Below are 27627 nucleotides of genomic sequence, written 5' to 3' on the forward strand. Positions count from 1 at the left end.
GATAAGTAATAGAATGTTTCTCTTGTAAAAAAAAAAAAAAATACATGTTTGTGATTAATGCCAGATTTTTGGTTGATTTTTTTTTAAAAATAAAAACAACAAATAATCTTTTAAAGCCTTAATCACAGCAGTTAAACAATGGGCCTTACTGATCGAGAGACCAATAATCCAAAACTAAACCAAAAAACTAGACTAAGAAAAAAAATCGATAAGGTTCATGACAATTAAAGTTTGCAACTGAACAATTATTTGCTGCTTGACAAGTTGTGATAAATATTTTCTTTTAACATTAAAACTTTCTTTTACTTTTCTATAAATTTCTTGAAAATTAGGAACACCTTCACCATTATGTGGATTAGACTGAACTTTTTTTCTCTGTGGCTCCTAATCTACTTATTTACTTCTTCAGTGTCCTCACATCATTCTTAGCATTGTTTGATTTAAATCCCTCTTTTGTACGTGGGCTTATCGTACCCAACCTGTCCACAAGCTTGAACGTGCCCATCTGGTTGTGCAGAGATATTTGTTCTTCACTCATTTACTGGATATTTGAAGCTTTGTCCAAATGCACAGCACAGATGTTCCTGCATAGAAATGCAATCAGACACCTATACAATCAGCAAATCACACATGCTACCATGTGCACCAGATTCCCATGCAAATGTGCCATGTGTTTGGGTGTTGCAGGTCTTTCTGGGTTGTATAGCTGTGGTGTCAATGGTAAATGTTGGCAGGCCATTTACATTTAAATGTACATGTGAAAAGCTGTTTTACATCCTGCTGCCACTGGAATTGTATTCGGGAGTGACTACATGGTTGACAATGATCAAAGAAAAACCTGCTAAGTTGTGATCAATGGACACAAACTCGCCATGAGCAGTGGGGGAGAATTCAAACCAGTGATAAATGACTATAACACTAAGAGGGGGAAAAAAGGGGAGAAAAACAATGAAAACAAAAACAACATCAGGAAAAAATTTATTAAATATAATATATACATATAAATATATATATAATTAGTTTTATTTTCCTATTGTAACGCTTATTGAGCTCTGCATATAATAATATGATAAATAAAAACCTGATTCATACCATCTTTATTTGACTGTAGCAACAGCCAGCTGAAAAAACATGCTCCACTGTTATAATTTAGCAATTACTGAGATAAGAGATTAAAATGCAGCTCAATTCTTGATAATTATACAAGTATTGTATTATATGATAATACCAAAAAAGGGGCGTTGAGTACATTTTAATGTTCACAATGAAAATGCATATTATGCCGGTAAACTTTACCCATTACCTATGAGAAAACAACGACACGTTTTGAAATTACTCCGGGAAAATACTGTGAAGAAAAAAAAAACCTCTGCTTGATTGGGTGAGTGGTTTATATTTACAAAAGGATTGTCAGCCAAGCGGGAAAACCCGTGACTACGAAATAACGGAAAAAAGTTTTAATCATCACATTGGTCGAGAAACTTTCACCTTGTTTTTTTGTTTTTGTTTTTTTTTCGTGTCAACCAGAGTGCTCAGTCATCTGTCCCAGCGCCAAACGATGAGAACTTCGGACGCAGCGTTGGTGTCAGGTGATTCTGTGCAGACAAATCAGCATCACCACGTGAACGCGCGCGAGAGAAACCCCCCCCCCCACCCTCCAACGCGCGGAGCAGCAGCAGCCTCCTGAGACTATAAAAGCCCTCAGTCACAGTCCCTGGAGCACGAAGGAAGCTCAGACTCACAGGTGAGTGGTAGGGCAGAGAAACGAGCTCCAAATTATTACCAGCTCTTAGAATTTAAATGTCTGTCATTAGTGAATACAATTTTTGTGTTTACAGAGTTTTTGTTAACAACATGCTTGATAGTCATATTGTGAAACACAGGCAAGGTTGCTCTCTTGTAAAATTCAGCAGCATCTGTTTGCATTATATTTCCAGTGGTATCTATCTGCCCAACAACCAGTGGTATCTATCTGCCCAACAACCATGAAGGCTGTAGCTCTGATCCTTGCTCTGGCAGTCATCACTGGTAAGTGTTTCGCTAATTTACCTTCAAACAACATCTTGCTTTGTGTTTGAGTTTTTTTTTAAAAATGTATCCATGCTTTGCACATGTGTCCATTGTAGGCTGCAATGCCCGTGCTGTGCGCCAGGCTGATACCTCTCTCGCCCGCTTGGAGAGCAGTGTGGATCATTTCTGGCAATACATCTCTGAGCTGAACCAAAAAGCCAATGGGATGGTGGAGACCATCAAGGCCTCTCAGCTCAACAGAGAGCTTGAGTAAGTGCCCAGTTTCATTCCCTTGCCCTCATTTTGAATAAATAGCATTGAATCCACTCATTACTTTCCCCAGTCCATCTGCAACGTTCTCCCCCTGCTGTGTTCTAACCTAAGTATTCTTAAGTGTGATCATCTGTTTCTTCTACTTCTAGCACTCTGATCTCTGACACCATGGCAGAGCTGACCGCATACAGACAGGATATCAACAGCAAGCTGGCCCCCTTTACTGTAAGCTCCACTGATCAGCTGGCTGAGGACCTAGAGCTTCTGGCTAACAAACTCCAGAAGGACATGACTGATGCCAAGGAGCGCAGCACTGAATATCTGGGTGAGCTCAAGACCATGGTGGAGCAGAACGCCGATGATGTCCGCAACCGCGTCAATACCTACACCAACAAACTAAGAAAGCGCCTGACCAAGGACACCCAGGAGATCCACGAGTAAGTCATGTCAAGGCTGTCAGATTTTAGATCTGTTTTGGCTGTTATTGTTTATGTGAAACCTAAATTTCTTTGTCCTCTTCCAATTCAAGCACTGTGACCACCTACCTGGGTGAGCTCCAGTCCCGCTCCTCTCAGAACCTTGGTGCCGTAAAGGAACAAGTTGTGCCCTACGTCCAGCAAGCCAGTGACACTGCCACCCAGAAGCTGAGCGACATCTCTTCAATCCTGGAGACCCAGGCTGACACCATCAAGACCGAGCTGGAGAGCCGCATGAAGGAGCTGCGCACCTCCATGGACAGCAGGCTGGACGAGATAACAGACCTGTTGTCCCCAATTGCCACCAAGATCCGTGAGCACTTTGAGGAAGTCGTGGACAAGGTCAAGACTTCAACTGCCTAAAGAAAGACTGAGGGTTTCTTAGGGGTTGTAGATGGTAGTACAAGGAGGAGTGTGTAAACACTGATATGTGGTAGAGAAGAGGAAACTGAGAGTTACTGATGTACATTTGGTGTTCCTGTGTTCAGGATAAAGGGGGTGACTACAGGGAAGAAGATGTAAAGAAACATCTCTTACATAATATTCAGCAGAAGGGGTCATAAATTCGACATAGTCGCCCCATCTTCTTCTCTGGTCTTCCTTTGATCACTGAACACAAGCACCGCAGTCAATAACATTTCTATATTTCACATGCAAGAGACAGTCATTTGTAATAGGCTTCGCTTTTCTACTTTGAATTGTTTTGCAAGTTTTCTACAGTTTGCTGCTGGGTTTGAGTTTGAGGCGGGGATTTCAGCTCGTCTCATCCTTAAATGCATAAAAAACAATTGTCTTTTTTTTTCAATAAATGCACTGACTGATGTTTGTCAAATCTTGGAGTTGCATACAGATGTGTCAGCTCGTTTGTTGAGGAGGTGATATCAAACCTCTAAAAACAACCTGTATGGTCTGTCAGACCACGTTGTTCTTCACAAAAATGGAATAAAAACTGACTTGATACATATTAGATTATCACTGAGTCCTCCATTATTCACGTGTTCCACATTTTGTATGCCCACCATGCTGCTCCATATAAGTGCACTGCCTGTGACTGCAGTGTACTCAACAGGGCTGAGTGAATAAAGAACCTAGAAAAGATACTTCCTTTCCACTATTTGTTTCTCTTATCAAACATTCAAGAGCAATCCATTATTTAAGATAAGTTCCAGTTACGTTTTGTCAACGATCCATCATCGTGCTTCATGCAGTGCTGTATAAAGTCAGAAAAAAATCAGTTTTAAATGTATTTACTAGATATACAGAGACAATCTAACTGAGCAACTCCTCTCTTACAATCTGCAGTAATTGCATTAAGCTGACTGCATCAAGATAATCATAGTATGTAATAGCATTCATAAAGCAGCTGTGCCATGGTTTGGTTAGGTTAGGTTAAGGTTGTGTTCTCACAGTAGGAATTGATCCAAGTTCTGACAGCCAGTCAGAAGCGTCTGTATGTCATATACTTCTCTGTTTTCCACTCTCCTCTTATAGTACAACAGCATGCTGATTAAGTTGCTTATCTGAAAACTAAACTGCCCATCTCTGAAGCAGGAAGGGTGAAAAGTTTCTGTCTCTACATGTCCAGTTTCATGACTGAAAGCTGACATTTCCCTGCACTTCACCTCTTGCCCAGTGTTAACAGGCAGAGTCTTGAGACCATCTACCACCGTGCAAATTTGAAGGATCAATGGATCTGGCTAAATTGAACGATTACAACACAGAAGTTGTCCTTTTGACTCTCATTGTACCTGTTTTCCTCCCCAACCGTCTTTATTCACTCCTATTTCACAGCCACCCCCACATCCCTCAGTGCTCTGCTTCTCTTGTCCAGACTTGTTAAGATCTACTTCCAGATTCCTTTCTCTTGATCCCAGCAGGTATCTGGGAACATTGTGTGCCATGGATTGAATTCTTTACAGCTCAACCTGTATCTTGACTTGGATCACACTGTAATACATTTGTGTATTGTGTACATAGTAGAACAGTCAGTAAGAGACATTAGCAGATGTACAGGTTTATAGACAGTAGCCATGTTCATATTTTTATTTGGAAGCATTTTTGTTATTGACATTAGAAACCTGATGCATGTCATACCCGTTTCTACACTGGTACTTGTTAAATCAAGGGGAAAAACATTGATCAGTTGTCTAGTTATCTTACAAGACTTATAGCTCCATCAGTCCCTTCAGTGGTGCCACATGCAAAAGATTTAAGCAAAATTGGGAGTTCTACCTGCTGTGTCTGACAGACAATAAAATGCTGATGAAACACAGCCAGATTTTCCCTTTAAAGTTCAGAGCAGAGGCCAGCAGAGGACACCATTTGTCCCCTGTGCATCTTCCCTCTGCTGACCCCTCCACTTGAATCCAGGGTGCACAAAGATGCAGCTGTGTTTTCTTTATAAGAAGATTTGCCTCATAAAGAAAAAAAAAGATTACATAAACTAAGCTTTGGGAACAAAACAGACATTTTATGGATGAGGAATCACTTTAGGTGCATGCAGAATAAAGATGATTGGAGTTCAAATATCTAAAAGCTTTGTACATGATGAGGATGAATGTGATGTGACTGATTCCTGTAGAATTCTTTGAAGAAAGGGACCAATGTAGCCAGGGGTCCATGTTCAAAATATATCAGTAGTTTGAGTCTAAATCGAGTCTGCTGTTACCCCTAAGCAACTGTATGAGAAAGAAGGAGAAAGTGCTTCTAAAATAATCTTAAAAACCATCTTTAGGTATAGAGAAGGTGAGAGTAAGCAGTTCATCTTCTCCACAAAACCACCACATTTAATTCTGAAGAAAACATGTTTACAGCGTCTATCTGTGTTAAAGGGCACAGAGTGTAAAGTGAAAGAATGACTAACTCTGTGACCAGGTGTTTATCCCCTATGAAATCACTCCTTTCAGAAATGGGTGTTCATAATTAAGTGAAACTCCAACAGTACACTGCCAGTTGTGTGCAAGGATTATTCATGGTAAAAACAGGAAAACCACAAGAATCCTGCAAATTCAGCACTTCTGCTCCGTCTGTTAATACAGTGTGTCTGCACAGTGAGCACTGCCCAGCAACAACAACCAAAAAAAAAAAAGAAATTCCAGAGAATTAGCAGGTGCTTGCTAGCCCATGACTGCTAGTAACCCCTCCAAAAACACCCCTGCAGAGATTTTACCTTCTTTTACAACTCACATCCTTTCCTTCCTCTTTAGAGCTGGCACACAACATCAGTCACCACAGGGGCCTTGGCTAAATACAAAAAACAGCCTTTTTGTTAAGCTTGTTATTGCAAATTGGGAGCACACCAGACACGCACTTTCACACCCTACGCCTCCTGCAATTATTCACAAGGAGCTTGTATGCACGCAAGCTCAAGCTCATACATAAACCCACGGGCTACTTCATTACAAAAGAGATGGAGATTTAAGCTCTCAGGATAAAGTGTGAATGCTCAGGGATGTGATGGCTCTTTTAACTTAATTAGGCCGTTCAACACAGCAAAAGTACCTCATCTAGGTCCAAGTCATCAGCAACAAATGGCCTTTTGGCCTTTTGCAACAGTCAGCTTGGTGTGAAAATAGATATGTTAAGCAGCGATAAGGTTTTTCAGAAGTCAGATGCAGACTTCCTGACCTCTAACTCATGTCACACTTGTATTGAGGGGTTACTGCAGCACATCCAACTGTACTGTTTTTCTGTTTGCGAGTTAACTGGCAGGATGAATCAAATACGGTTTGGACTCAGTCACTTCCCTTTTTAAGAAGGGGAAGGTCTGCGCGAAACAGACATCAAATGTTGCAATGACACCCTAAGTAAAGATGGAAATGGAAAAACACCAAACCAAAGAAGCAGTGTGTGCTTTTGTGAACAAGATGTCATTGACTTATGACCCTAAAACTGTAGGGATTGCAGAAATTAAAATGCACTCTTCAGAGATTTTTGTGCATTTATTTAGGCCAGTCCATTTAATGGAGGGTCTCTGACCTCATTAAGGCTAGACAGGTAGGAAAGGAAAGGATCAGGCCCGTAGTTTTTATACTGTCTTGAGTCCTTGCCTTGGTTACCATGGTTTTAGACTTTAAGTTAGAGAGACAAGGAAAACTGGAGCCATTGATCCTGATACAGTGATTTTCAGTTATCTTGACTTAACACACATAAACTGTCCCAAGAGGCTTATTTTGATGAATAGTATGTTTTAGGATATCAGAGATAGTTGTTAATCAGCAAAGAGAGTTTGTTTGTAATGCTTGTTGTAAAAATATCAGGGGAAATGTTACACAATTGCTTATCATGTAAAACTCTTTGAACGTTTTATATGTCTGATTAAGATGTGATCATTTACATACAAAAACAGTTCTCGTTTTGATAGTTTGAATATATTTTGTTGCTAAGAAGTTTCTTCTTTCAATAAAGTAAAGTTTTAATGCAGGATTTTACTTTGTCCTATAGGCCCTCAGTTATACCTTCATTGAAATAAATGATCTGCAATGAATCAAATTAAGTTAATATTTCTAAAATAATACTTTTACAGTCATTTTGCATCATGTAAAGAGTGTGCATCATATCCACAAACAGTCCCAGCAGGCTAGGTGCCTAATCACGTCCTGTAGAAGTATAAGTACTGAAATTATTAGTGGTCACATGTGAAGTATAGCAGCGCTGGACTCGGAGTGACAGAGCCCTCGCAGGGCCTCCGTCAGACCGAGCCCCGATTATCTGACCCAGTTATTTCATCCCGCTATGTCATCTTAAAATCTTGGACATACATTGCGTTTATGTGAGTAGAGTGGAAAAGTAAAAATTAGGAACATAGATTATTTGTAAACTACAGAGTATGAATACATACATTTTAAGAATATAGCCAATTATAACAGAAATCCTGCTTCTTAACCTCAAAACCCAGTAAAGCCACTATCTCTTACTGTGTATCTGTGTATCTGTTTGACAGGGTCAATTCTTGGCTAAGGCTTCAGGTCCAAAGGAGATTCCAAATAGTTAATGTCTATGAATCTATGGACTTTGTTCTTCTACATCCCATCCTATCTTATTTGTTCACATTACAGTTACGGAGGGAATAGAGCAGAATTGTAAGAAACCATTTTTCTCTGTTACCTCCATTAACTGATATGTGAATCAGACACAACACAGTGCTGAGCGGGACTTCAGGTTGCGTTGCGTTGAGGTAAGACTTCAATCTGTCTTTCTTTTTTCTTTTTGCAGTGGTTTTCTTCCATTGAAGCATCCGTGAGCTTTGTTTAATGTAAGAAGATCGGCACTAATCAATAAAGGGGGCAGTGACACCTCAAGGACATCGCGCGTTATAGTTGACCAAGTCTGGCGTTTTGCGTCACACTTCCTAAAATAGGGCAAGCCTATAAAAAGGAGCGAACACATTGATGTTCAGAGACACTCGAATTTTTTTTCTCCTCTGCGACGGAAAACAGGTATGTTTTTTCATTTCATCACTTCAAAAAACAGAAAAGAGCTGATTTTGTCACTTTATTAACTGACGCAGAAAAGCCTAATAAGAGAGCTTAAAACATTTTACAAGTAGCCTTTTGTGATATTTTTATTGGAAAACATGCTCACCCAATTCATTTTGTAGATATAATTATGGCACGCTAAGAGCAAGCAAACACGCGCAAACACAACAGTGAAATCAAATCATATATAAGCTTTTAATGGTTAATTGTTGGCTAAATAAAAAATGGGTGGGGCTTGAATTGAACGGGAGCTGTTTACCTGCCGTGGTGCTGACACGCGGGAGTTGCAATTTCTAAACAAGAAAAAAACTTTTGCTGCCGTTTCCATTTTGATCATCATGTTGCCCTGAAAGCGGTTAAGAGCACGACAGATATCGAATTGGACTTTTTCTTCCTCCTCAGTGATACACAGACAAGATGAGGCTGTACCTTGCAGTTGCCGTGCTGATGCTGGCTTTTGTTGCATACACAGGTAGGTCTTGTATTTATCGCGCCTTTCAGAACTTCCCGTCGTCGCCCTGTATGTGACATCTTGAGTAAATTCTATGTTGTTCTGACCGGCAGAGGCGCAGGAGGAGGCCGTTGATGACAAGTTCAGTCAGTTCGGCCAGCAACTCGGTGACTTCGGAAAGAGCCTGGCTGAGAAGGCCAAGACTACCTTTCAGGACATTCAAGACAGCGAATTTGCGGTGACCACCAGGTAGGAAATAAGCAAATGAACACAATCTCGCCACTTATACTGTGGTGCAGGCCTATAACTCAAGATCATTGTCATATCCTTCACAGGAACTGGTTCTCAGATCAATTTGAAAAGATGAAATCCAAGTTTGGGGATCAATCTTAAGACTGCTAGATTGGTTCCTGTCTCCAGCCTGCTAATGCCCTCCCTCCACGTCAGCCTCTCTGCCTGCTGACCTCTGACTGCACAGTGACCAGACTCAACGGTTACATTGCCTCTTTGTAAAGAGTTATTTTGACTGTAATCTCTTTGGGGCAAAATGTCAAAAAAAGTGCAATAAAAAAATTCAAAATGTTTTTGAAATAAATTCTCTGTTGTTATTTTTTTCTCATTGCAAATAAAACAAGAATTTATGTACAAAACTGAAGCGTCTTTGAGGCGTCTGTCTGATGAGCTTGATATAAGCAAATGAGAGTAGAAACAACACTCCACTTGGATGCCTAATAGCTGTCCTTTTCCCTCTGTCGTGCTTACATGCTGGTATATCAAATGACACTTTGCTCTGCACATAGAACCAAACTGAATAGAGTTATCAAAATAAATCACAAAATTTTAAATATCAATTCTACTTCCAATATTTCTAAAAGTTTCTATCTGATGAAAACAAATTATCAGTTCTGGTCTTTTAAAGTACGGGCCTTCATCTTAGAAATAATTTGAATTAATGTCCTTATACCCTTAAAACATATCTTCTCTTATTTCTAAACACAGTTTGTTTAAACATCATGCAGAGTGTCAGCCCAACCAAAATCTTTAATGCAAAAGTTCAGATTTATGGCATACGTATGTTGCTTTGCACTTTTATTGTGGCCAACACCATGCTACAGTGGTGATCACTCTCCCTGCCCAGTAACAAGGTTCCTGCTTCAAAACGGGCGACCTGTCCAAGCTCCAGGGTCAGCAATCAGCTGGAGAAGCCAGCTTAAACAGGATGAAATGAGTAGAGCAGATCAAATTCCACCAGAGGTCAGAAATAACCAAAATAATTGCAATAGATGGGTACATTGTAATTAATCCAATCTACAAAAATGTACTCATATAGCTGAAATATCAACGGGAAAAAAAATAGAATAATTCTCAAATGTGTGCCTCCTCTAGTTATATCAGCATTATACCTTATGTGCATGTAAATGTGCTTTATGGCACTAAAACACGAATCAGAGTTTGGGCCCTCATACAAATCAGAATTAAGTGCACACCATTTATTGTTTAAGGACTTTTTTCATTTGGGGCAGGATTATATATATATATATGTAGATATATTATATAGAAGGCCATTCCAACATAAGATTTCCAGATGTGCTTGAAAACTTATGAATACTGTGAAGAACTGTGGTAGGTCCAGATATATACTTTCCCAAATCAATAATTTATACCAGAGTCCACATCAACTGAATTAACCAAACATTTGGGGTCTTTTATCAAAGAATAGCAACATCTAATAGAGAGTAGTTTATTTTGTTTTAATCACAAGTATCAAAGGGCAAGTGCCAACATGGCTGCTTTTGGTATTTCACAACCTCTGGGATAAGGTCACTGTTTATGATGAGTTAATAATCCACCAGTTGTTCCAGTTCAATGAAATCTGTTTCACTGAAGAGTACAGTGACAGAGGTCAGTGGCAAGTTCATAAAGATGGCAACTTTTCGTTGGATTGCACTGAGCTGTCTGGGCTAAGATTACTTAGAGATCACTTTCACTTTGAGACAAAGATTTCAAGTAACCCACTTTGAGTTACTAGAAATATTGGTCAGCAACATCGGCGTGTCTGAACACGAGGAGAAATGGAGCATTTAAAGAGAAGTTTGAGGTTCAACCATTCTAAGAAAATCTTGGTCCAGTTTTGGTTTCCAACTACATGTTATGTTGTAAAGAAATCTAATCTCAGCATAGAGTCATTTCCACAGGGAACAAATAGCGTGAAAAGTTGCTAACTTCTGACAAGATCAAATTGATTTTGTGGTGGACTCTGCCCACTGAAATGCTTTGCTCAACTGAAAATATTTATCTATTTGAACCCTGTCTTTACCAAAACCTCTATCACTACTTTGAGACTTTGACTGATCTGTACACATTAGGCACCCAACAACTGGGTTGAGATGTCTAAACCAAAGGGCGCCTGGACAGTTATTGAACCCAGATACTGTTGAAATGATATCAATAGTTCAGGACCTGCAGATGCAAAAAGAAAAAAATCCCTTTACTTGTACTGGCATTTATATTGCAATAGATCCAATATTTAAAACAAACCAATGAAACTATCTTCAATAAAGGTAGATGTTTCCCAAAGTTGCATGTCTTTTAAATCTGAGAGCAGTCAAAGCCGAAAACATGTAAGCTAGTCCAAATATTTTTTCGTTTTATTTGCATGTGTTTTTCTTCTTCTTTTTTTTTTTTTTTTTTTTAAAAACACTGTTGTCTGAAAAAGAGATAAAGATTTTGGATCTGTTCTTTGTGCAAAAAACAACAGGTTTAGAGCTGTTGTTTTGCAGTCACTCTGTGGTTTGGCAATAAAACATCAGAGCAATGGAAAAACAAGGAGATTAATGATCATCCTATCAAGACCAGTGAACACACAAATAAAATGGCCTGATAACTCTTGACTCAGTCAACTTCTGTTGACCAGAGCCAGAGCCAGAGCCAGAGCCAGAGCCAGAGCCAGAGCCAGAGCCAGAGGAAATGGTAAATAAAAAGGAAAAAAAAGGGAAAATTTATGTTTTTTATTGTCTTTATGTTTTTGATGTTATTACACAATATAGAAGTCTGTCACTTTAATGAATACATCTTCATTGTTAAAAAGAAGGACAAAATAACAACATATATATTAACACGATGTGCTAAGGATGTGATAGGTGGTTGTTTGGCATGTATTTTGAACAGCTGCATTTACAAACCCTTTTATGAAAAACAAGCTGCTCATGGTTGTGTTTCTTCTTTTTTTGACAGATGCATATTAAGGCACTTGTGTTTGTTCTCATCTTACTAATGCAAGGTATAGCTAACTATTCTGCATATCCAGGAACGGTATTTACTTTACTTAACTGACAAGCAACACTTTCTGCAGCATGCTTGCCAGCTTTGGCACAGACAGCTGCTCCAGAACAACCTGACTCTCCAGGAGTACTACAGAGGCTAGCAGATAGGGCCAGGTATTTGAAAGCAGCTCATTCATAAATCCATTTTGGATCTCTGTGTAAATTATTTCTACTCACAAGCATTGGTATCAGAATGTGTTTTTGTGTAAACTGTAATATCTATTAGTTTGCATCTCAGTGTGTTTTTTGTCTATGTGTATGTATAATACTCTATATACTCATCTCTATGCTTAGGCAAGCCAGAGCTAAAATCCAGGCTATTAGGGACACAGCGCTCGGCTTTGCTGGTGCTTACTATGAAGACCACCTCCAACCAGTGACCGGCGGCTATGTTGAGTGGGCTTCTAATGTTACAAGTGCCCTGTGGGAGAAGATTCAGACAACCATTGCCATCGAAAGGGCGCCGAGCAAGTAGTCCAGCTCACCAAGCCCTTCAGAATTGAAGATAAACTTACAGTAAACTTACAATAAAATAACCTACCATAACTTGCTGCACTCATCATTTATCAATGTTTGTCAGTAGGCTTTGCTGATCATGAACAATAAAGACAGAATCGAACAAATGCTCCATGAAACGCCTCTGGTTGCCCCTGAAGTAGATCTGATTATGGGCCTAGATTTTTGGAAACAAAGGAGAATCAGGAAATCAGGAAAAGTGGTTGTGTGTACTGTTCTGTAGAAACATAGATTCACAGACATTTTTCCAAAGCATTACTTTTTTTCTGAATCTTGCAGGGATTACTTTTATCAGAGAAACAAATAGATTGCAATATATATATATATATATATATATATATATATATATATATATATATATATATATATATATATATATATATATATAGTACTGAGAAATTTATAAGTGTGGTCCTTGGTGGGATCATTAAGTCTCATCAAAAGTTCAGAGTCACAAAAAGAAGTGAGAGATAGGAAACAAAAAGGCAGAAAAGCAGAAAACATTATGAAAGCAAGTATTTATCATCTTTCATTCAGCGTGTCTAAGGTTATGAGGTAGAAAGGTGAAGCCTCAGGGTTTTATGCAACTGGTCTAGACAGTACAGGGATGATTGAACATTTGACTCCAATCTCCATGCTGTGAAAGAAATGCTGATGAGAAAGACACAACACCATGTTCGATCAAAGCAGGAGCATATTCAAAGTTTGCTTTTTTTCTGGGCCATATATGATGTAACTGGTACAACATACGTGCACTACGACATTTTGCAAACACACAACTTCATTTTGCAAACACACAACTTCTGCATTATCAGGAGAACTCTGAGTGCATCTTGCCATGAATACAGATAAACTTACATGTCAGGCACATTGCACAATCTCATATTTCCACATGTACACAAATGGTAATGTACACTGAACTTTGTTAAGGTGAAAGTATGTGTGTGTGTGTGTGTGTGTGCGTGTGTGTGTGTGTGTGTGTGTGTGTGTGTGTGTGGGTGTGTGTGTGTGTGTGTGTGTGTGTGTGTGTGTGTATGCAAGCATGTGTGTATAGATGTGTGTATGGTCATCAGATGACGTTTGTTTGCAGTCCCCCCCTATATCATCTTGTCCAGATGTGAGCTCTAGGTTACAGACAACTCGCCTCCAGAGAAGACTGTCATTTCTCGGATCAGTACATCCAGCACACTAGCAGGTAATCATTATTGTTACAGCAGCAGCTTCTGTCTAAAGCTACTTATGATATTTTATTTCACACACTTTTCCTAAAACCTTTCAGACATCTAATTTTTCATCTGCATTTCTTTCTTTTCTGTCGTTTCAGAGATGAACGCAAAATTTGTTCTTGCCCTATTCCTCGTTCTGCAGGGTAAGGCAACATTTCAATGCTATGTGAATAATTGTGCATGTTTTTGTCAGTAACAAAGCATGGTTAGGACTATAGAAAACCAGACAACAGGCAACAGAAGAAGCTTTAGATATTTCTCATCATGTCATTTGAATTAGTTAATTCCTTGGTGGAAAAAAGACTGAATCGTACATGTTTTCAGTGTATCTGTCTGTTTTGAAACAGTTTAATTGACAATGCAGCATGGCTCCAAAACTGCATTAAATGTGGTTGACATGCAAGATGCACGCTTATATTTAAACTACACTTAATGGTAGCAGTCAGATTTTTATAAATTAAAGACATATTAAAGCAGATTTTACACTGTTTTTTTTAAACTCACATTTATAAACAAACATCCCAACAAAGTTTCTCCAATGCAAAACTTAACAGTGGTACTTTCTTTAAAAAAAATAAAGGAATATAATTTAACCTGTCAGCAGTTGTGTTTTTGTTTAAATAGCACTGAAGTAGTTTGGAAAATAAAGTTCTACTCTTCTTATTTCATCCCAGTGTCCACAAGCCTGTGTGACATTCCTGCACCATCCCAGGAACTTGTTGACAAATATGAGTCAATGAAATCTGTGTTCTACAAGAGACTGCTGAATGCTTACAGCAAGCTGCAGGCTGCCGTCGGAGACAGCGAACGTGGACAGGTTGCTAAGGAGTTTCTGGAGGCTATGCAAAGCAGGCCTGAGCTGCAAGCCGTCGCCAAGGTCGCCGGGTGAGTTTTCACAAAGAACCCCCCTTCCACGTTATGACTTCTTTAAACATGTATATTGCTTTAAATAATTTGTTGTCCCTTTTTTGTGCAGTGGTCTGGGCTCAGAGGCAGCTCCCATAGTGGATAAGGCCCGTGTATCACTCTTGGGTTTGTACGAACAGTACCTGCGCCCCCACGTCGGCACCGGCCTGAGCGATGCCATCGACCAAATCAAGGTTGTCCTCGACGGAATCATGCCCGCTGAGTAAAGATGACCAGCTGAAGCAAACCGCCTGTCAGAAGCCTGTAATAGATGATAAATCTTAGAATCTACATCAGTTTAGGCTGAGGGGACACATGCAAAATGCAGATTATTTGTCTCTTTTTAAATCAATGCATTTGTCAATTCATGCAGAGTTACAAGCTTGGCAAACATGTCAACACCATCTGTGTAAGTTCTGCATGTGCAGTATTATGTGTTTGATACACTAACAGAAGTGTGTGTGTGCGTGACTGTGTATGTAAGTGTGTCTGTGTTCAATAATAAAATGAAGTAAAAGCGATTGGAAATGTGCTTCTTTATCAAAACAATGAAGACAGATGATTAAATACAGTTTAAATAAAACGTGTTGTTATCACTTAAAGGTCAACCATTTGAGCATTATGGGATTTTTTTTTTAACCAATGATTATATATTTATAGATAGTTTCAGCTTTGATAAAACTAAAAATGTAAGATTAAAGAAATATTTCACACTGCAGACACTAATAAATATACTTTGCCACCTTTGCTCTGAATAGAACACTTGGATTTCTGGCCTCGTAAATGCCAAGCAAGCGAACCTTTTTCCTCATAATGATGAAAAAAAAACAACTGCAACCTGTGTGTTCATATGATAACACACGTCTCAGTGACACAAACACATTAACAGAATGGAATTCTACTGCCAAAACATTTGCTTGAACTAAAAGTGTAAAGCTAAACTTTGTTCATCTGTAATGATGCGTCGTGTCAAATTTCTATGAGTCAGAGATTGTGGGATTTTTTTAGTGTTGATAGGTGTTACCAGTTAATTGAGGGTATATCGTGCAAGAGCATGTGGACAGCGTCACTTTTTCACGCTGTCACTTCTCACCGTCTCGGGCATTTCAGTTAAAGAAAAAAAACACTGTTTTGCAATAATGCACATGACACACATGATAACTAACAGCAGAGTATAGTGTCATTGTTGCAGCCAACACTGATGAAGCCTTTATGCAGCTAAATGATAACCAAACAGAGCAAGTCATCAGCTGGACCGAATCAAAGCCACAAGCTCTCTGACAATTTGAACCCCGCAGCTGCCTGCAGCTGGACTCAAACTGAGCCAAGTCCTGAGGTCACAAGCAACATGACATGTGAGGCTGGATCACATGACAGGCTCCAATGTTTACTTTGGCCTGGATCTACATGTTTTCTTACAGAGAAAAAGACTTCCAAATGAGGGATCAAAAGTGAGACCTTGTGGTCTTTTTGTCTCCTACTCAGTGTCACGTTAAAAAAAACAAAAACTTAATTATTAAAGTTTGATGCTTCCAAATAGCTTTCAATTATATCTATTGCACTGTTGATTATCTTTATAGTTTTCTAATATGAAAAATATTTTTCTCACCATTTTTTATGCAGCCTGTGGAAATATGGATTTCTCCTCTGCAAACTACAACAGAAAAAGGTTTATCCTATTACAATTCATAAATGTTACAGATTAATAACATCAATATATTTCTTAAGCTGGGGTTTGATGATTAACAGATAGCAATGTGCTCTTAAATCACAGAAAACTACATCTAAAGATTTCATAAATGATTATAATCTTGCACTCTTTAGGTCGAGATTTTCTATTTTGTTTTTCTTCTTAGAAATCTGATTGAAGTGAGCAAAATTACGCAAATTCTGAATGGTGTGAAAATCGTGTGCGCAAAATGCTGCTCAATGGCAAGCAAGAAACATTAGTACTTATTAACCCAATCCAAGTATCCAAATATTTACTTTCAATATATAACCACAGTCTAAAGGCCAGAAAGGCAAACCAATCAAAAGTAAACAACAATTTTGATCAGGATGTCTTTTTTAAAAACTATCAAGGTCACTTAAGGACGAAACAAACAATTTCCTTTCAAATCAAATCATAAGACACAAACAAGTAGTTTTCACTTATATTTGAGTCAAGCAGTGAGTTTTTTAGACTTTTTTTAGGGCAAAAAGCTGCAGTCTTTTGTTGTAGTCCAGCCAGCCAAAGTGTCTCGTAACCTGATTCAGCATGGATGATGTGTTCACCAAACTCCAGACTTAGGTCCATCTTAATTGGACTTAGAACCATTGTTGAGTGCCATGACCACATCAGCCTTATTATGCAACTAACGGGCGCCTCCTAATGAAGGTGCGAGTGCATGCTGCATAAGAAAAGCTCCTGATCTAATCAATAAGGAGTAGCTGATTGTGGAATATTCAAAATGTGGGTTAGAGGAGACATTTCTTGCAAGACCCCCACCTTCAGTCCATGTGTTTGTAGACTTGAAACATGACTACAGCTGTCATATGGATCATGTAAAAGTCATCTCCTTAGGTAGTCCCAATGTCTACTTCATCAAAACTCAGTGACACACTTGTCCTGCAAACAGTGCAGGTTTATCTCCCACAAAGTGCACTTTGGCTCTGAGAGCGACAAGTCAACACATTTACACTCCTATATAAACAGCTCTGCTTGGTGGTGCTTCCTATTCTGTTTTCTTTTCACAGACGTTTCTGAAGAGGATTACTGTGAGTACAGACACTTTTGTTTCATTTTTTGAATAAATGAGACGGCAGCAGTGTTGAAATCACATGTTTGTTGCGTATAGAATTGGAGAAAGGCAGATGGCTATTACCTTTTGATCGGGTAAAAGGATGAACAAAATAGAAAATGAAGATACAATTTGTTTTCATATCATAGGCGTAAAAACAATTATGTTTGGTGAGTGAGTGTAAATAACATAAATACCTCAGCAGGACCCGAGTGGGGAAGTATATGACAGTGCTTCACCCTAGTGGAAAGAGAGGGTTAAGGTTTAAGCGTCTCATTGTTGTTTTCCATTCACAGATCTGCATCATCATGAATAAGCTGCTGGTCATCACTGTGCTTGTTGCACTTCTTGCACTAAGTAAGTGTATCCCCAGATGAGAAAAACACCAATTATAGAAGTGTTTTAGTTAGTGTTTAAGTTTAGAAAAAAAAAACTATTGCTAATTAAGCCAGTATTTAGATTTGTTTGAATTCATAACATTACGAGTTTTGTTTAAGAAACAAAGTGTAAATGATTAGTGCATGTTCATTTGCAAACAATAAGAGTATATGGAAATAAATAGAAAATATATTTCTAAATCTAATCTTAGAAAAAATATTCTTCGAATGAATAAAGAAGCTTGATAAGAAAAAAGTTTTATTTTGCTGAACAAGGAGGAAAAGCTAAAAGGTTATATCTTCCCTTTCTTCAGACATGCAGTGTCTCGTGCTATCAAGCAGTGTGTCATGTTGTTTTCAGATGTTTTTACATTTTTTTTTTTTGAGGTGGATAAACTGCATCCTTTTGTTAACCTGAATAGAAACAAACATTTACCTTGTTTTACTGATCAAATTTGGCATCCTTCGACTCATGTGACCGGTTTTCACGCAGGTGCTGAAAGCTTCCGCATGCCGAGGCAGGCTGAAGAAGAGGAGGGGACTCTGTCCAAGATCACAGATGTGGTCAAGTCCTACTATGACGGGGCCGTTGACACTGTCAGTGGATACGTGGATAGCATCAAGGGCCTGAAGCTGGAGGAGAAAGCAAAGTAAGAGACTAAAAATGCGAATATATTCATAGTGTATGGACATAGATATCTATCTATCGTCAAAACTCTTCACTTTCTGTGTGTTATGTCTCCACAGGAATCTTTATACAGACACCACCACAGTGGTAAGCACCTATGCTGGCATTATGCAAGATCAGCTTTACCACATTTTCTACAAAGAGCAGTAAAAAAAAAGAAAAAGAAAAAAGAAAACTTATTATCAAAGACCCTTAGCCTCCATTTCTGACAATACAAGAATGCTCAACCTGCACATGAAATGCCCACAAACCATTTGACATTCTGAACCTATCACATATTTCACCATACGGAGCCTCAAGACCTCAAACAGCAACTGCAGAAATAACGGACACGGTGCTCTTTGTGACGAGCCACTGCACCAGTGATAACCACCCAGTAAGGACCACAAATCCTTAGAAAAAAAAACAACTAATAGCTCACCCAGAGGAACTGGATGGAAAAATCTGGCGAACACAAGGGGCACTGAGCATATTTCCATACACCACAAATTTCTGCATGGGTCTCAAGAGTTGGAAAACAATCAGATGTGCAAATAACAATGGCATTAATCTTGTGGTCTGACACCACCTAGTGGTGTTTCTGTTTTCTCACAGTTGACTCGAATGGCCATCCAACCTTTAAATTTAGATGTTTGTGTCATATCTTGAAATAAAATATTTATGCAAAAAAAGTTGTTCATGTGGTTGATTCATGATAACTTCACATCGTGTTTGACATTTGTTTGTGTCAGCTTTGTGTCTTCTGTCAGCTCAGAGGTGTGCAGAATCACATGTTTTGTCTGCATAAATCTGCAATGAGCAGAGGCATCACCAGAACAGAAGGCTTCTGCTGCAATTAATATTGGATGAAAAGACGAAAAAAACAAAACATTTTGAATATGAGCATGGAGAAACTGAGAGACATGAATCAAAAACAAAGACTGGGACGTTTTGTTTTATTGACTCTGACAGCAACTGACGCAAGGGTGCTGGGATTTTTAATTCATGAATACATCCACAATATGCTGCTGCTTCGGAGGCTGCAGGACAACATACACAAGAGATGAATTTGCTTTTAAGCACCATCTTATGTTGGTGTTTCAGAAGAAAAACACTGTAGAGAGTCAGAGGACAACTGCATATTGCGTGTGGGTTTTTAAAGGGCCAAGCTTTTCTAACACTACCACTTCTACTACTGCTGCAGTTGTTATATAAGCACTCAACATGTCGATAAAGTGCAGATCTGTGTCATAGCACAGCTGTTGAATGCGTGCGCAGACGTGTCAAGACTGTGTGAGAATATGTATACGTTTTGAATTTGTAAACCATATGTAAAGTAGTTTCCCTTAATAGGCAAAAAAATACAGAAATATAATTCGGACTGATGCTAATTTAATTTAATCTATCAGTATCTGCAGTTTTCAGCATCACGCAACAAAAAGTCTACTCCAGTTTCTGTGTAAAATTCCCCAGATCTTTACACAAACAGAAACTCACCATGTTATTATCAGTCAATGATAACTAAATATGCAGAGTTTTTAATTACTCTCAGTGCTCTTTCACTTTTTATTTGACTGCGGTTATTATCAGCTGATGAGCTTCTTAAGCCACTGCTTCTAATTAGTGGATATTACGTGATGCAACGAGAACCTTGTTTCGATAGAACTGACACGCTGTTTTGTCACAGGATATTTTTAAAACATTAACTATGGTCTCTTGAGAAATATCCAACAGCTGGGAAATAAATGAGAACACAGAAGTAACATGGAAACATTGATAACAGGTGAAGTTTTGGAGTCATTCAGGGGCAAACAGATCACTCAGTCAGAAATGTTCAGAAAGAATAAAGAGATTAGTTACCTTGATGCTGCCAGGACAGCTCAGAACTTTGAGGTATGGGCAGACAAGCTATGGTGGTGCCATGTGAACACTTGAAGCAGGACACTAGCAACGGACCCTTTGGCTCCTAAGAGCTTGGATCTGGCTTGTTCCAGCTTAGCCCGTGGATGTTTTTACAGATCAGGATCTTTGGAATCTAATAGCCAGGTTAACACCATGTCCTCTATGTAGTGGCTCTCCCTGTTCTTTGTTAGGTTTGGCTGTACAGCTTGTCCTGAAACAACTTGTGATACCATTGCCCCAGTAGGTAAGTGAATGCCAGATTCCTCACCAGAACCAAACTCTAAAAAGATAACTAATGTTATTTACTTCACCTGTAAGTGGTTATAAAGTTGTGGCTGAAAATTTAACCCACTTATTCTTGAGCCTGAGTGCAAAAATGTCTACTTAAATCAGACCTGAAGAGAAAAATAATATCATTAGCAAATATTTAGACTTCCAAGAAGACGATTCAGAGTTCTTCAATGTCTTAGGCCTCTTAAATATTGCATCATGGTAAAATATTAACTTTATAAAGAGGAAATCATTTCCCAACTCTTAGGTGTTTATCTTTGTTGTCATTACAAAACATTTGTCCATTTATCTAAGGCACAGTTGTTCATTTTTGAGTGCACTTTGAACAGATTAAGCCATGAATTTGGATTTAAAAAAGTCAAAAGAATACTATCCAGCTTTTCGATGATCTTCGTGCAATAAAAAACTAAACTAAACTAAAAGCACACCTAGAAAAGAAAACTATACTTTGAATGTAGTCTTCTTTGTTTTCAGAGAGGAACAAAGAGTTACAGGAAACAAGGTGCGTCACTAACCGAATAATCTGTAAGCCTGAGGTGCCGCCAATTTATCTGATAAGGTTATTACAAAGTTTATGGCAGAGTGGGAAATGATGCCGATTGTTAATTCATTGCCTGTTCCTCCCACTGTCCTCCAAAAGTTTGAAGGTATAAAGTAGACAGACTGATGAAAGTACATACAGCACATACAGTCTTGCAGGAAGAGCACCTCAAAAACAAGATGAATCTTCTTCTTCTGGCTGCTACTTTGGGGCTTGCAGGTAAGAACTTACCAAGTTGTGATGTAAAACAGAGGAGATGAATATTAGACTAGCCTGTCATAATTTCTCTTTGATCTTGTTGGTGGTTTTTAGGAGCATCTCCCCTGCAGGCAAACAAAGAGTGCCAACCTCATTCAAGACCCTGGCATGTCAGGCTGCACGGTGGAACGCATTGCAGTGGAGCGCTTATCAATGAGTGGTGGATAGTGACCTCCTTTGATTGCCAACCATCGTAGGTGTTATTGAATCATAGTGCCAACTGAAAACTGATTTAAAATTTTTTTGGAGGGGTTGGTTCCACAAAGTTCCAGCAGTTGAATTGAGATTTTATCATTATTTGTGATAAAATAAGGCCGAGTTACTTCAAATATCTTCTGATGTTGTTCCTTTTGTCTGTAGTTCGAGTGCCCTGGCTTTTTAAATACGTCTTTAATGAGCTGCTCCAGAGTTTCTAGGTTTCCCGAAGGGATTTAAAAACCCTTAGTGTGTGTTGTAATTGTTTTCCCACTAAAAACAGTGATTCATTTAAAGAGCAGACCTTTTTGTTAACTTTTCTGACACTTAGATTTTTGTTACACGACAAGCATGGCAGTACATTTAACCAAACATTGTTGAGTCAGATCTAATCTGTTGTTTTATTCAGTGTTGTCTTTTAGTCTTTCTTGGATAGTGTTAGAAAGACTAAGTATTGCTGACTGGTGTTGAAAAATCTCAGGTTGACTTTAATTAAACCTTATTCATCAACCTGCTGTTCACGTCTTGTTCACAGAGTACTGTTCCTCAGTCATGGACCTGTTTTTGCCTGAGGCCACAGAGCTTGATGAATTGAAGTCTCGTCTCTATCCTTTGCAGAACCTACAACACCATCGCGTCTCTGGGGGAACATGACCAAACTGTGGAGGAAGGCACCGAGCAGCACATTAAGGTTTCTCACGTGATCCGTCACAGCCCCTACCGCTCACCTCTCCACAGCCTCATCATGGTGCGCCTGGCCCAGCCGGCTCGCTTCACCCAGTTTGTGAAGCCTATTCCGCTGCCCAGCCGCTGCCCACAGCCTGGAGAGACCTGCTCCGTCAGTGGCTGGGGCTCCACCATTGCAAATCAGTGTAAGTGGAATTTAAAGGTAGAACTGTAGATTTTACATGTAATTACTTTGTCATCAAACTAAAACATATGTATAATTGCAGGACAACCCACTGTAATTAAATATTTCAAAATACGTTCGAAAGTTCTCCTGTGAAGGCACACAAATGTCCCTTCAGCATTATTTATAGCAGCTTTATTAGGAATTAAACTTTATTATACATGCTTGAGCAAATAAACACAGGGGTGATGTCAACGACAGCTGCATTTTCTGGGTGTGTCAGTAATGACACTGATTTAGTGGGGTTACATGATGAGAATAATTCGATTATGGCTATAGTTGGGTTATGCTTCTTATTTGAGCAAGGGTAATTATCCTTGGATATATGGCGGTGAATGAATCGAATCATAGGCACAAAGCATGTCATACTCCGATACGATAGGTGGCGCTGTACCCATTTCAACTATTGCTGATAGAGCCACTTCCGGTTGATCGCTTCACCACCAACAACAACAAAATCAGGCGAACAAGATGAAGCTACTTCCCTCTACACTTCGTCTGTGATGAGCTGCTTATTGCACAAACGCGAACGGCGCATTCTCCATCACGTTGTTTGTTTCTTTCCGATGGCGGCGACAATTATAATATCGTCTCTTCCAACTTCCGGTTCCCGACCCCGAGAAAAAATCTTGAGCATGCGCAGAACACAAAGTCTAAAAGTCTAATTCACCACATGCTTCACCCGTCTACAAACACGTTTAATTTGACTTTCAACCGAGTTATCTCGGGGTCTTAATCCGATCACGAGTAATCCGATCCGATCCAATTTCTTGTCAGATTAAGATGTCTACATGAACTTAATAACTCAGTTTTATTGTAATTTAGCCAATAATCCGATCCTTTCAGTGCCACTGAGTCAGGCTTTGATTTCATACAATTTCAGTCTGACTAACATTTTTATATGCATTATAAAAGTCTGGCTTTGGTAAGACCAGCAATGATGATCATTTTCTATTTCGTGTCATGCAAACGTGCTCATGGTAATCTACAGTCATGCGACTCATTGGAACAACATTAGCCTCTCTTCTGATGAAGTTTTGTTCATGTGTGACACGTTCCTTATCAAAGTTTGCACTTTGATTGGTGGTTGCAAATGCGTCTTCAATCCATCTTAACACTCTTCAGAAGAAAGAAGAAAAAAAAATTGCCGCAATAGTAGTAGTAACAACGTCTGTACAGGAGAAAAGCCTTACACTAGATTTAGGCTTACAGCACTTCTGCTTTAATATTTCGCCCATGAGTCAGGGTAATGTTTGAGTCATCAGCAATTTGAAATGTATTTGATAAAAAAACTTGTTATTATTCTGGTCACTGCAGCTCTAACAAGGCATGAACATTCTATGTTATCATGGCCTCCTTTGTCTATGTGTTAAAATGCCCAGTCAGTGATCAAGAGTTGAGAGTCAGTTGAGATCTTATGCTCCAGGGCAATAAGTGGCTGTGCATAAAAACAGGAGGCAATCCATTAACCAGTAGAATGAAAGAACATTCTTGTCAAATAATTTAAATGACATGCAATTTTACAAGTGATAGAATAGAAAAATACTTTCTTCATCTCCTGCGGGGGAAATTCAAATTTTCATGTCACTCAATCAAAATATTTACAATGATTGTATATTAGAAAAAAATAAATGAATAAATAAATGTCAGAAGAACATGTCAGCAGTCACTGTTAAGAAGCATAATGACTGTGGGGACAAAGGACTTCCTGAACCTCTCACTCCCGATACATGTTATATCCATTTTGTTTTCACAATTTCAGACATAAAGATGAATAATAACATTCCATCTCTTTCCTCCTAAAAACAGATGACCCCTCTCCACACCTGAAGTGTATAACTGTGCCTATCGTGGATGATCAGACTTGCATGAACACCTTCCCTCCATACGTGTACTGGGGCCCACAAATGGTCTGCGCTGGTCAAGCGCACACAGACAACTGCCTGGTGAGCATGGACCCTAACCAAAGCTAAAGCAATTTTTTGCCACTACTTCTGTCTTTGTGCTCATCTTAGTTTTTTTTCTCAATGTATTTATTAATTTCATCTTACCCTACAGTATCATAGCATTTCCGTCTCACATTGCACACAATATTTTAAGTGTTTTTTTTTTTTACTGTCCCCTGTCCTCAGAACGAGAGAAGCGGTGTGATGGTGTGCGATGGCCAGCTGCAGGGCGTGACATGGTTCAGGCATGGCTGCGAGAACCCGGCAGACCCCACAGTTTACACCAAACTCTGCATGTACAATAACTGGATCAACAACGTAATGAACAACTTCACACCAACAACTACACGCCGTCCACTGATGACGACGACATAAAGAGCAGAGACACAGAGATAGAAAACACTGTTATGAACACTGCTCCTCACCATTTGGCAGGGGATGGTCGGTAATTGAAATGAAAACTTAGAGGTCATAATCAATTAAGATTGTGTGCAAGTTAAACTTTAGGTAATAGTAAAACTCAAATGAATTGTCTATTTCACATGGTTACTTGAAAATCTGTTGAAAGAAAACAAGCAATGCAATATCTTTTCATAGGCAGAAATTGTAATTTAATAAAAATAAATGAATTGTGTTTATCCACTTTATATTGTTGTCATAAGTATCATTACACACTTTTTTTTCTTAGCTGGTTGATAGCTGCTGATATCTTTTTGTTTTGCTCCACTGGTTAGCCCTAAAAGCCAATAATTCCTTGAACTATAAGCTATATCACCACTTGTGCTTGAAACTGCTGTCTACAGAATGTTTAATTTCACAAGAGATCAAGTGAGTTTTTAGTGTGTACTACTAAAGATGTTGCTCACTGTGAGGAACATACAGAGCTTATCACCTGAATCTGGGGCATTCCTGATCTCAGTGGAGTATTACATCCGCTTTTCATTTGCTTAAACAGTCCACAGTGGACATTTTTTGATTAATTTCAGCCTAGCAGCTATTTTCAGCGTAAAAAGTCTGCAGTAACACCACCTGGTGAGTATCAAATAGTACTGTAATAAAGCAACAAATTGACGATTATATCAATTTCTCTACAAAGAGATGGATAATTCCCTGAAAGCTGCACGATGGTAAATATTATATAAATGCTGTAAATATTATCCTAACATTCATCATGTGGTTTGATACAATGACTATACAAGATTTATTGAATTTTCGTTTCCTGGTTGTGGAAAGAGTCAGCTGTTTGTATTGCTTTCTCACATTAATAATACAAGTAACAATATCCACTGCCCAGATAAATGTCAGGTTAGGGCCTAATCTTTCATATTGTGGCGCAGATTGGTGGTAGTTTGGGTCTTTTTGGTTCATTGAGAGTTGAGATCAGACAATACATGTTGTGCACTTGTTGCTCAGATTTGTCAAACTAGAACAGACCAAGCAAGTGCCCTCATTACATTCAATATGTGGTCCAGTGTGGACCAGAATGTTTGATCTAGCAAACAGGAGTGTACTGCCTCGCTGTGCGTAAGATGAATATGTTGGGTTGGGATAATTTGGGACAACTATTTTGCTATCTTGGAGCAGCTTCTTCTACGACATCCCACTGAACATAAAGATCAGTTCATGTAAGTTTAACTTGGAATTCTTATGTAACAAACTGACTTCTGTGTTTTACATGAGTAATTTGTATTTTGTTTGAAAAACAATTTTCTTAATGAAAATCTTTTCCTAAATTAATACACTTAATTATTTTAAAACATTGAAAACAAATTAGTCAAATACAGATATTCTGGTAATAAGATGTGTCTGGAAATATTGCCTGATGGCGAGCAGATGCTGCCAAAGATCAAGGAATAAATTATATGAATAACCACTAGAGGATGGTAAAGCCCAACAATACAAACACGAGGGCCACAGAGAGACCAGAGAGTGAGCGTCGGTGTGGACAGGTGACCCATATTCCACATTCTTTACATTTTGTCTGAACTCTGCAAACACACCAAGACATTTGCAAAAATATGTTACAGCAATAAACACGTGGATGCGATCTAACATTACCAAGACACAAAGGAACTGGGGAACACATGGGGAAGTCAGAGGCATGCTCACAGACACAAACTCAAATATACACATGCACACACACTTACATGAAAAGTGACTGACAGCTGCGTCCGTAATCACCCAAACAGAGGGGCCACTCTGCCATCTGTTCACAGCATTTCTCTCCCGTCCTCACCCCTTCTCTTCATGTTTTCTCACCTCAGTGGGAGACAGAAGGCAAACTGAGGGGTTGACTTTGGTAGCTGGGATGTCACTTTAGAACGCAGTGTGATATTAATTGGGGTGTATGCGCGGGGGGAAGTTTGAAGCATTTGGTTTTTCTTATTTTGAGTTGCGCTTAGGATAACCATTGTTCACAACTCTGAGGGATTTGACTGAGAGCAATTTAATTCAATGACTTGTGAGTAACAGCAAGCTTTTACAGGAGCTACAATGGATTTTTTATTCTTTTTCTTTTTTTCTTTTCGTCAGAATACCAAAAAAGAGAAGTCTGAAATCTTATATAATCTTATATTTTCCCATATATATATTGTTGGTGTCTTTGTATACTGAATCCCAAATGATCTGCATGCTATTGGTCGCCTGTATACCTCCCTCCAAGAGGGTGTGGCTCACATATTCACAGTTTGCTTTTTAGATCTAATGCTTCTCTGTAATCGTCTAATCTCGCTATAAACCTTCTGGTATTTGAACTTGCTCATCTTATGCACTTCTGCAATTACCTCAGCTCTTCTCTGTAAACTTTAGATTAAATTGAACCTTCCTTTGTATCTAAATAAAGAGAGTCGTTGCTTTTCAATAAGGTTAAACAACTGACATTTTGAGTTAAAATCTTTTCAACAAACAATATGAGTTTACTTTGGTGAGCTGGAGGTCTGATAAGACAAATATCACAAAATTCACCAGAACTTTGCAGATAAAGCCTATATTCCAGAGGTGTCCTGTGGTGTTTGGCTTAATGATGTTGCCAGCAAATCTTTTGGTTCCAATGGGTTGAGGGGTGGGCGTCTGTTGAATGGGCTTCTTCCATCACCCGGCCAT

At 38.9% G+C, this 27627-nt stretch overlaps 5 protein-coding genes across 5 annotated transcripts; all 5 read left to right on the forward strand.

Annotated features, from left to right (window-relative positions):
- The first annotated feature begins 1656 nt into the window (after nt 1–1656).
- apoeb (apolipoprotein Eb) lies at nt 1657–3726 on the forward strand. The gene is made up of 5 exons (XM_075465978.1): nt 1657–1744; nt 1938–2028; nt 2127–2280; nt 2433–2720; nt 2813–3726. The coding sequence occupies exons 2-5, from the start codon at nt 1986–1988 to the stop codon at nt 3120–3122; spliced, it is 795 nt and encodes a 264-aa protein (XP_075322093.1). The 5' UTR covers nt 1657–1744; nt 1938–1985; the 3' UTR covers nt 3123–3726.
- A 4389-nt stretch (nt 3727–8115) lies between these two features.
- On the forward strand, nt 8116–9297 carry apoc1 (apolipoprotein C-I). The gene is made up of 4 exons (XM_075466730.1): nt 8116–8197; nt 8639–8708; nt 8801–8936; nt 9023–9297. Exons 2-4 carry the CDS (start codon nt 8654–8656, stop codon nt 9078–9080), a joined length of 249 nt encoding a protein of 82 aa, XP_075322845.1. The 5' UTR covers nt 8116–8197; nt 8639–8653; the 3' UTR covers nt 9081–9297.
- Nucleotides 9298–13628: 4331 nt separating this feature from the next.
- Nucleotides 13629–15179, forward strand: apoa2 (apolipoprotein A-II). The gene is made up of 4 exons (XM_075466731.1): nt 13629–13721; nt 13851–13895; nt 14427–14637; nt 14729–15179. Exons 2-4 carry the CDS (start codon nt 13853–13855, stop codon nt 14883–14885), a joined length of 411 nt encoding a protein of 136 aa, XP_075322846.1. The 5' UTR covers nt 13629–13721; nt 13851–13852; the 3' UTR covers nt 14886–15179.
- Nucleotides 15180–17292: 2113 nt separating this feature from the next.
- apoc2 (apolipoprotein C-II) lies at nt 17293–19107 on the forward strand. Its single transcript, XM_075466732.1, has 4 exons — nt 17293–17415; nt 17735–17795; nt 18309–18465; nt 18563–19107. The coding sequence occupies exons 2-4, from the start codon at nt 17747–17749 to the stop codon at nt 18651–18653; spliced, it is 297 nt and encodes a 98-aa protein (XP_075322847.1). The 5' UTR covers nt 17293–17415; nt 17735–17746; the 3' UTR covers nt 18654–19107.
- A 2288-nt stretch (nt 19108–21395) lies between these two features.
- On the forward strand, nt 21396–25120 carry LOC142380816 (trypsinogen-like protein 3). Its single transcript, XM_075466733.1, has 5 exons — nt 21396–21435; nt 21529–21667; nt 22288–22541; nt 24389–24525; nt 24712–25120. The coding sequence occupies exons 1-5, from the start codon at nt 21396–21398 to the stop codon at nt 24898–24900; spliced, it is 759 nt and encodes a 252-aa protein (XP_075322848.1). The 3' UTR covers nt 24901–25120.
- The last annotated feature ends 2507 nt before the right edge of the window (nt 25121–27627 follow it).

The sequence above is a fragment of the Odontesthes bonariensis genome, chromosome 5 (genome assembly GCF_027942865.1).
Source record: "Odontesthes bonariensis isolate fOdoBon6 chromosome 5, fOdoBon6.hap1, whole genome shotgun sequence".
Taxonomy (NCBI): domain Eukaryota; kingdom Metazoa; phylum Chordata; class Actinopteri; order Atheriniformes; family Atherinopsidae; genus Odontesthes; species Odontesthes bonariensis.

Coding starts and splice junctions, on each gene's coding strand:
- apoeb (XM_075465978.1), top strand. CDS start 1,986: ATGAAGGCTGTAGCTCTGATCCTTGCTCTGGCAGTCATCACTG. Junction 2,029..2,126: donor TGCTCTGGCAGTCATCACTG/GTAAGTGTTTCG, acceptor TGTCCATTGTAG/GCTGCAATGCCCGTGCTGTG. Junction 2,721..2,812: donor GACACCCAGGAGATCCACGA/GTAAGTCATGTC, acceptor TTCCAATTCAAG/CACTGTGACCACCTACCTGG.
- apoc1 (XM_075466730.1), top strand. CDS start 8,654: ATGAGGCTGTACCTTGCAGTTGCCGTGCTGATGCTGGCTTTTGTTGCA. Junction 8,709..8,800: donor GGCTTTTGTTGCATACACAG/GTAGGTCTTGTA, acceptor TCTGACCGGCAG/AGGCGCAGGAGGAGGCCGTT. Junction 8,937..9,022: donor GAATTTGCGGTGACCACCAG/GTAGGAAATAAG, acceptor TATCCTTCACAG/GAACTGGTTCTCAGATCAAT.
- apoa2 (XM_075466731.1), top strand. CDS start 13,853: ATGAACGCAAAATTTGTTCTTGCCCTATTCCTCGTTCTGCAGG. Junction 13,896..14,426: donor CCTATTCCTCGTTCTGCAGG/GTAAGGCAACAT, acceptor ATTTCATCCCAG/TGTCCACAAGCCTGTGTGAC. Junction 14,638..14,728: donor GCCGTCGCCAAGGTCGCCGG/GTGAGTTTTCAC, acceptor TTTTTTGTGCAG/TGGTCTGGGCTCAGAGGCAG.
- apoc2 (XM_075466732.1), top strand. CDS start 17,747: ATGAATAAGCTGCTGGTCATCACTGTGCTTGTTGCACTTCTTGCACTA. Junction 17,796..18,308: donor TGTTGCACTTCTTGCACTAA/GTAAGTGTATCC, acceptor GTTTTCACGCAG/GTGCTGAAAGCTTCCGCATG. Junction 18,466..18,562: donor AAGCTGGAGGAGAAAGCAAA/GTAAGAGACTAA, acceptor ATGTCTCCACAG/GAATCTTTATACAGACACCA.
- LOC142380816 (XM_075466733.1), top strand. CDS start 21,396: ATGAATCTTCTTCTTCTGGCTGCTACTTTGGGGCTTGCAG. Junction 21,436..21,528: donor TGCTACTTTGGGGCTTGCAG/GTAAGAACTTAC, acceptor GGTGGTTTTTAG/GAGCATCTCCCCTGCAGGCA. Junction 24,526..24,711: donor CGCACACAGACAACTGCCTG/GTGAGCATGGAC, acceptor CCCTGTCCTCAG/AACGAGAGAAGCGGTGTGAT.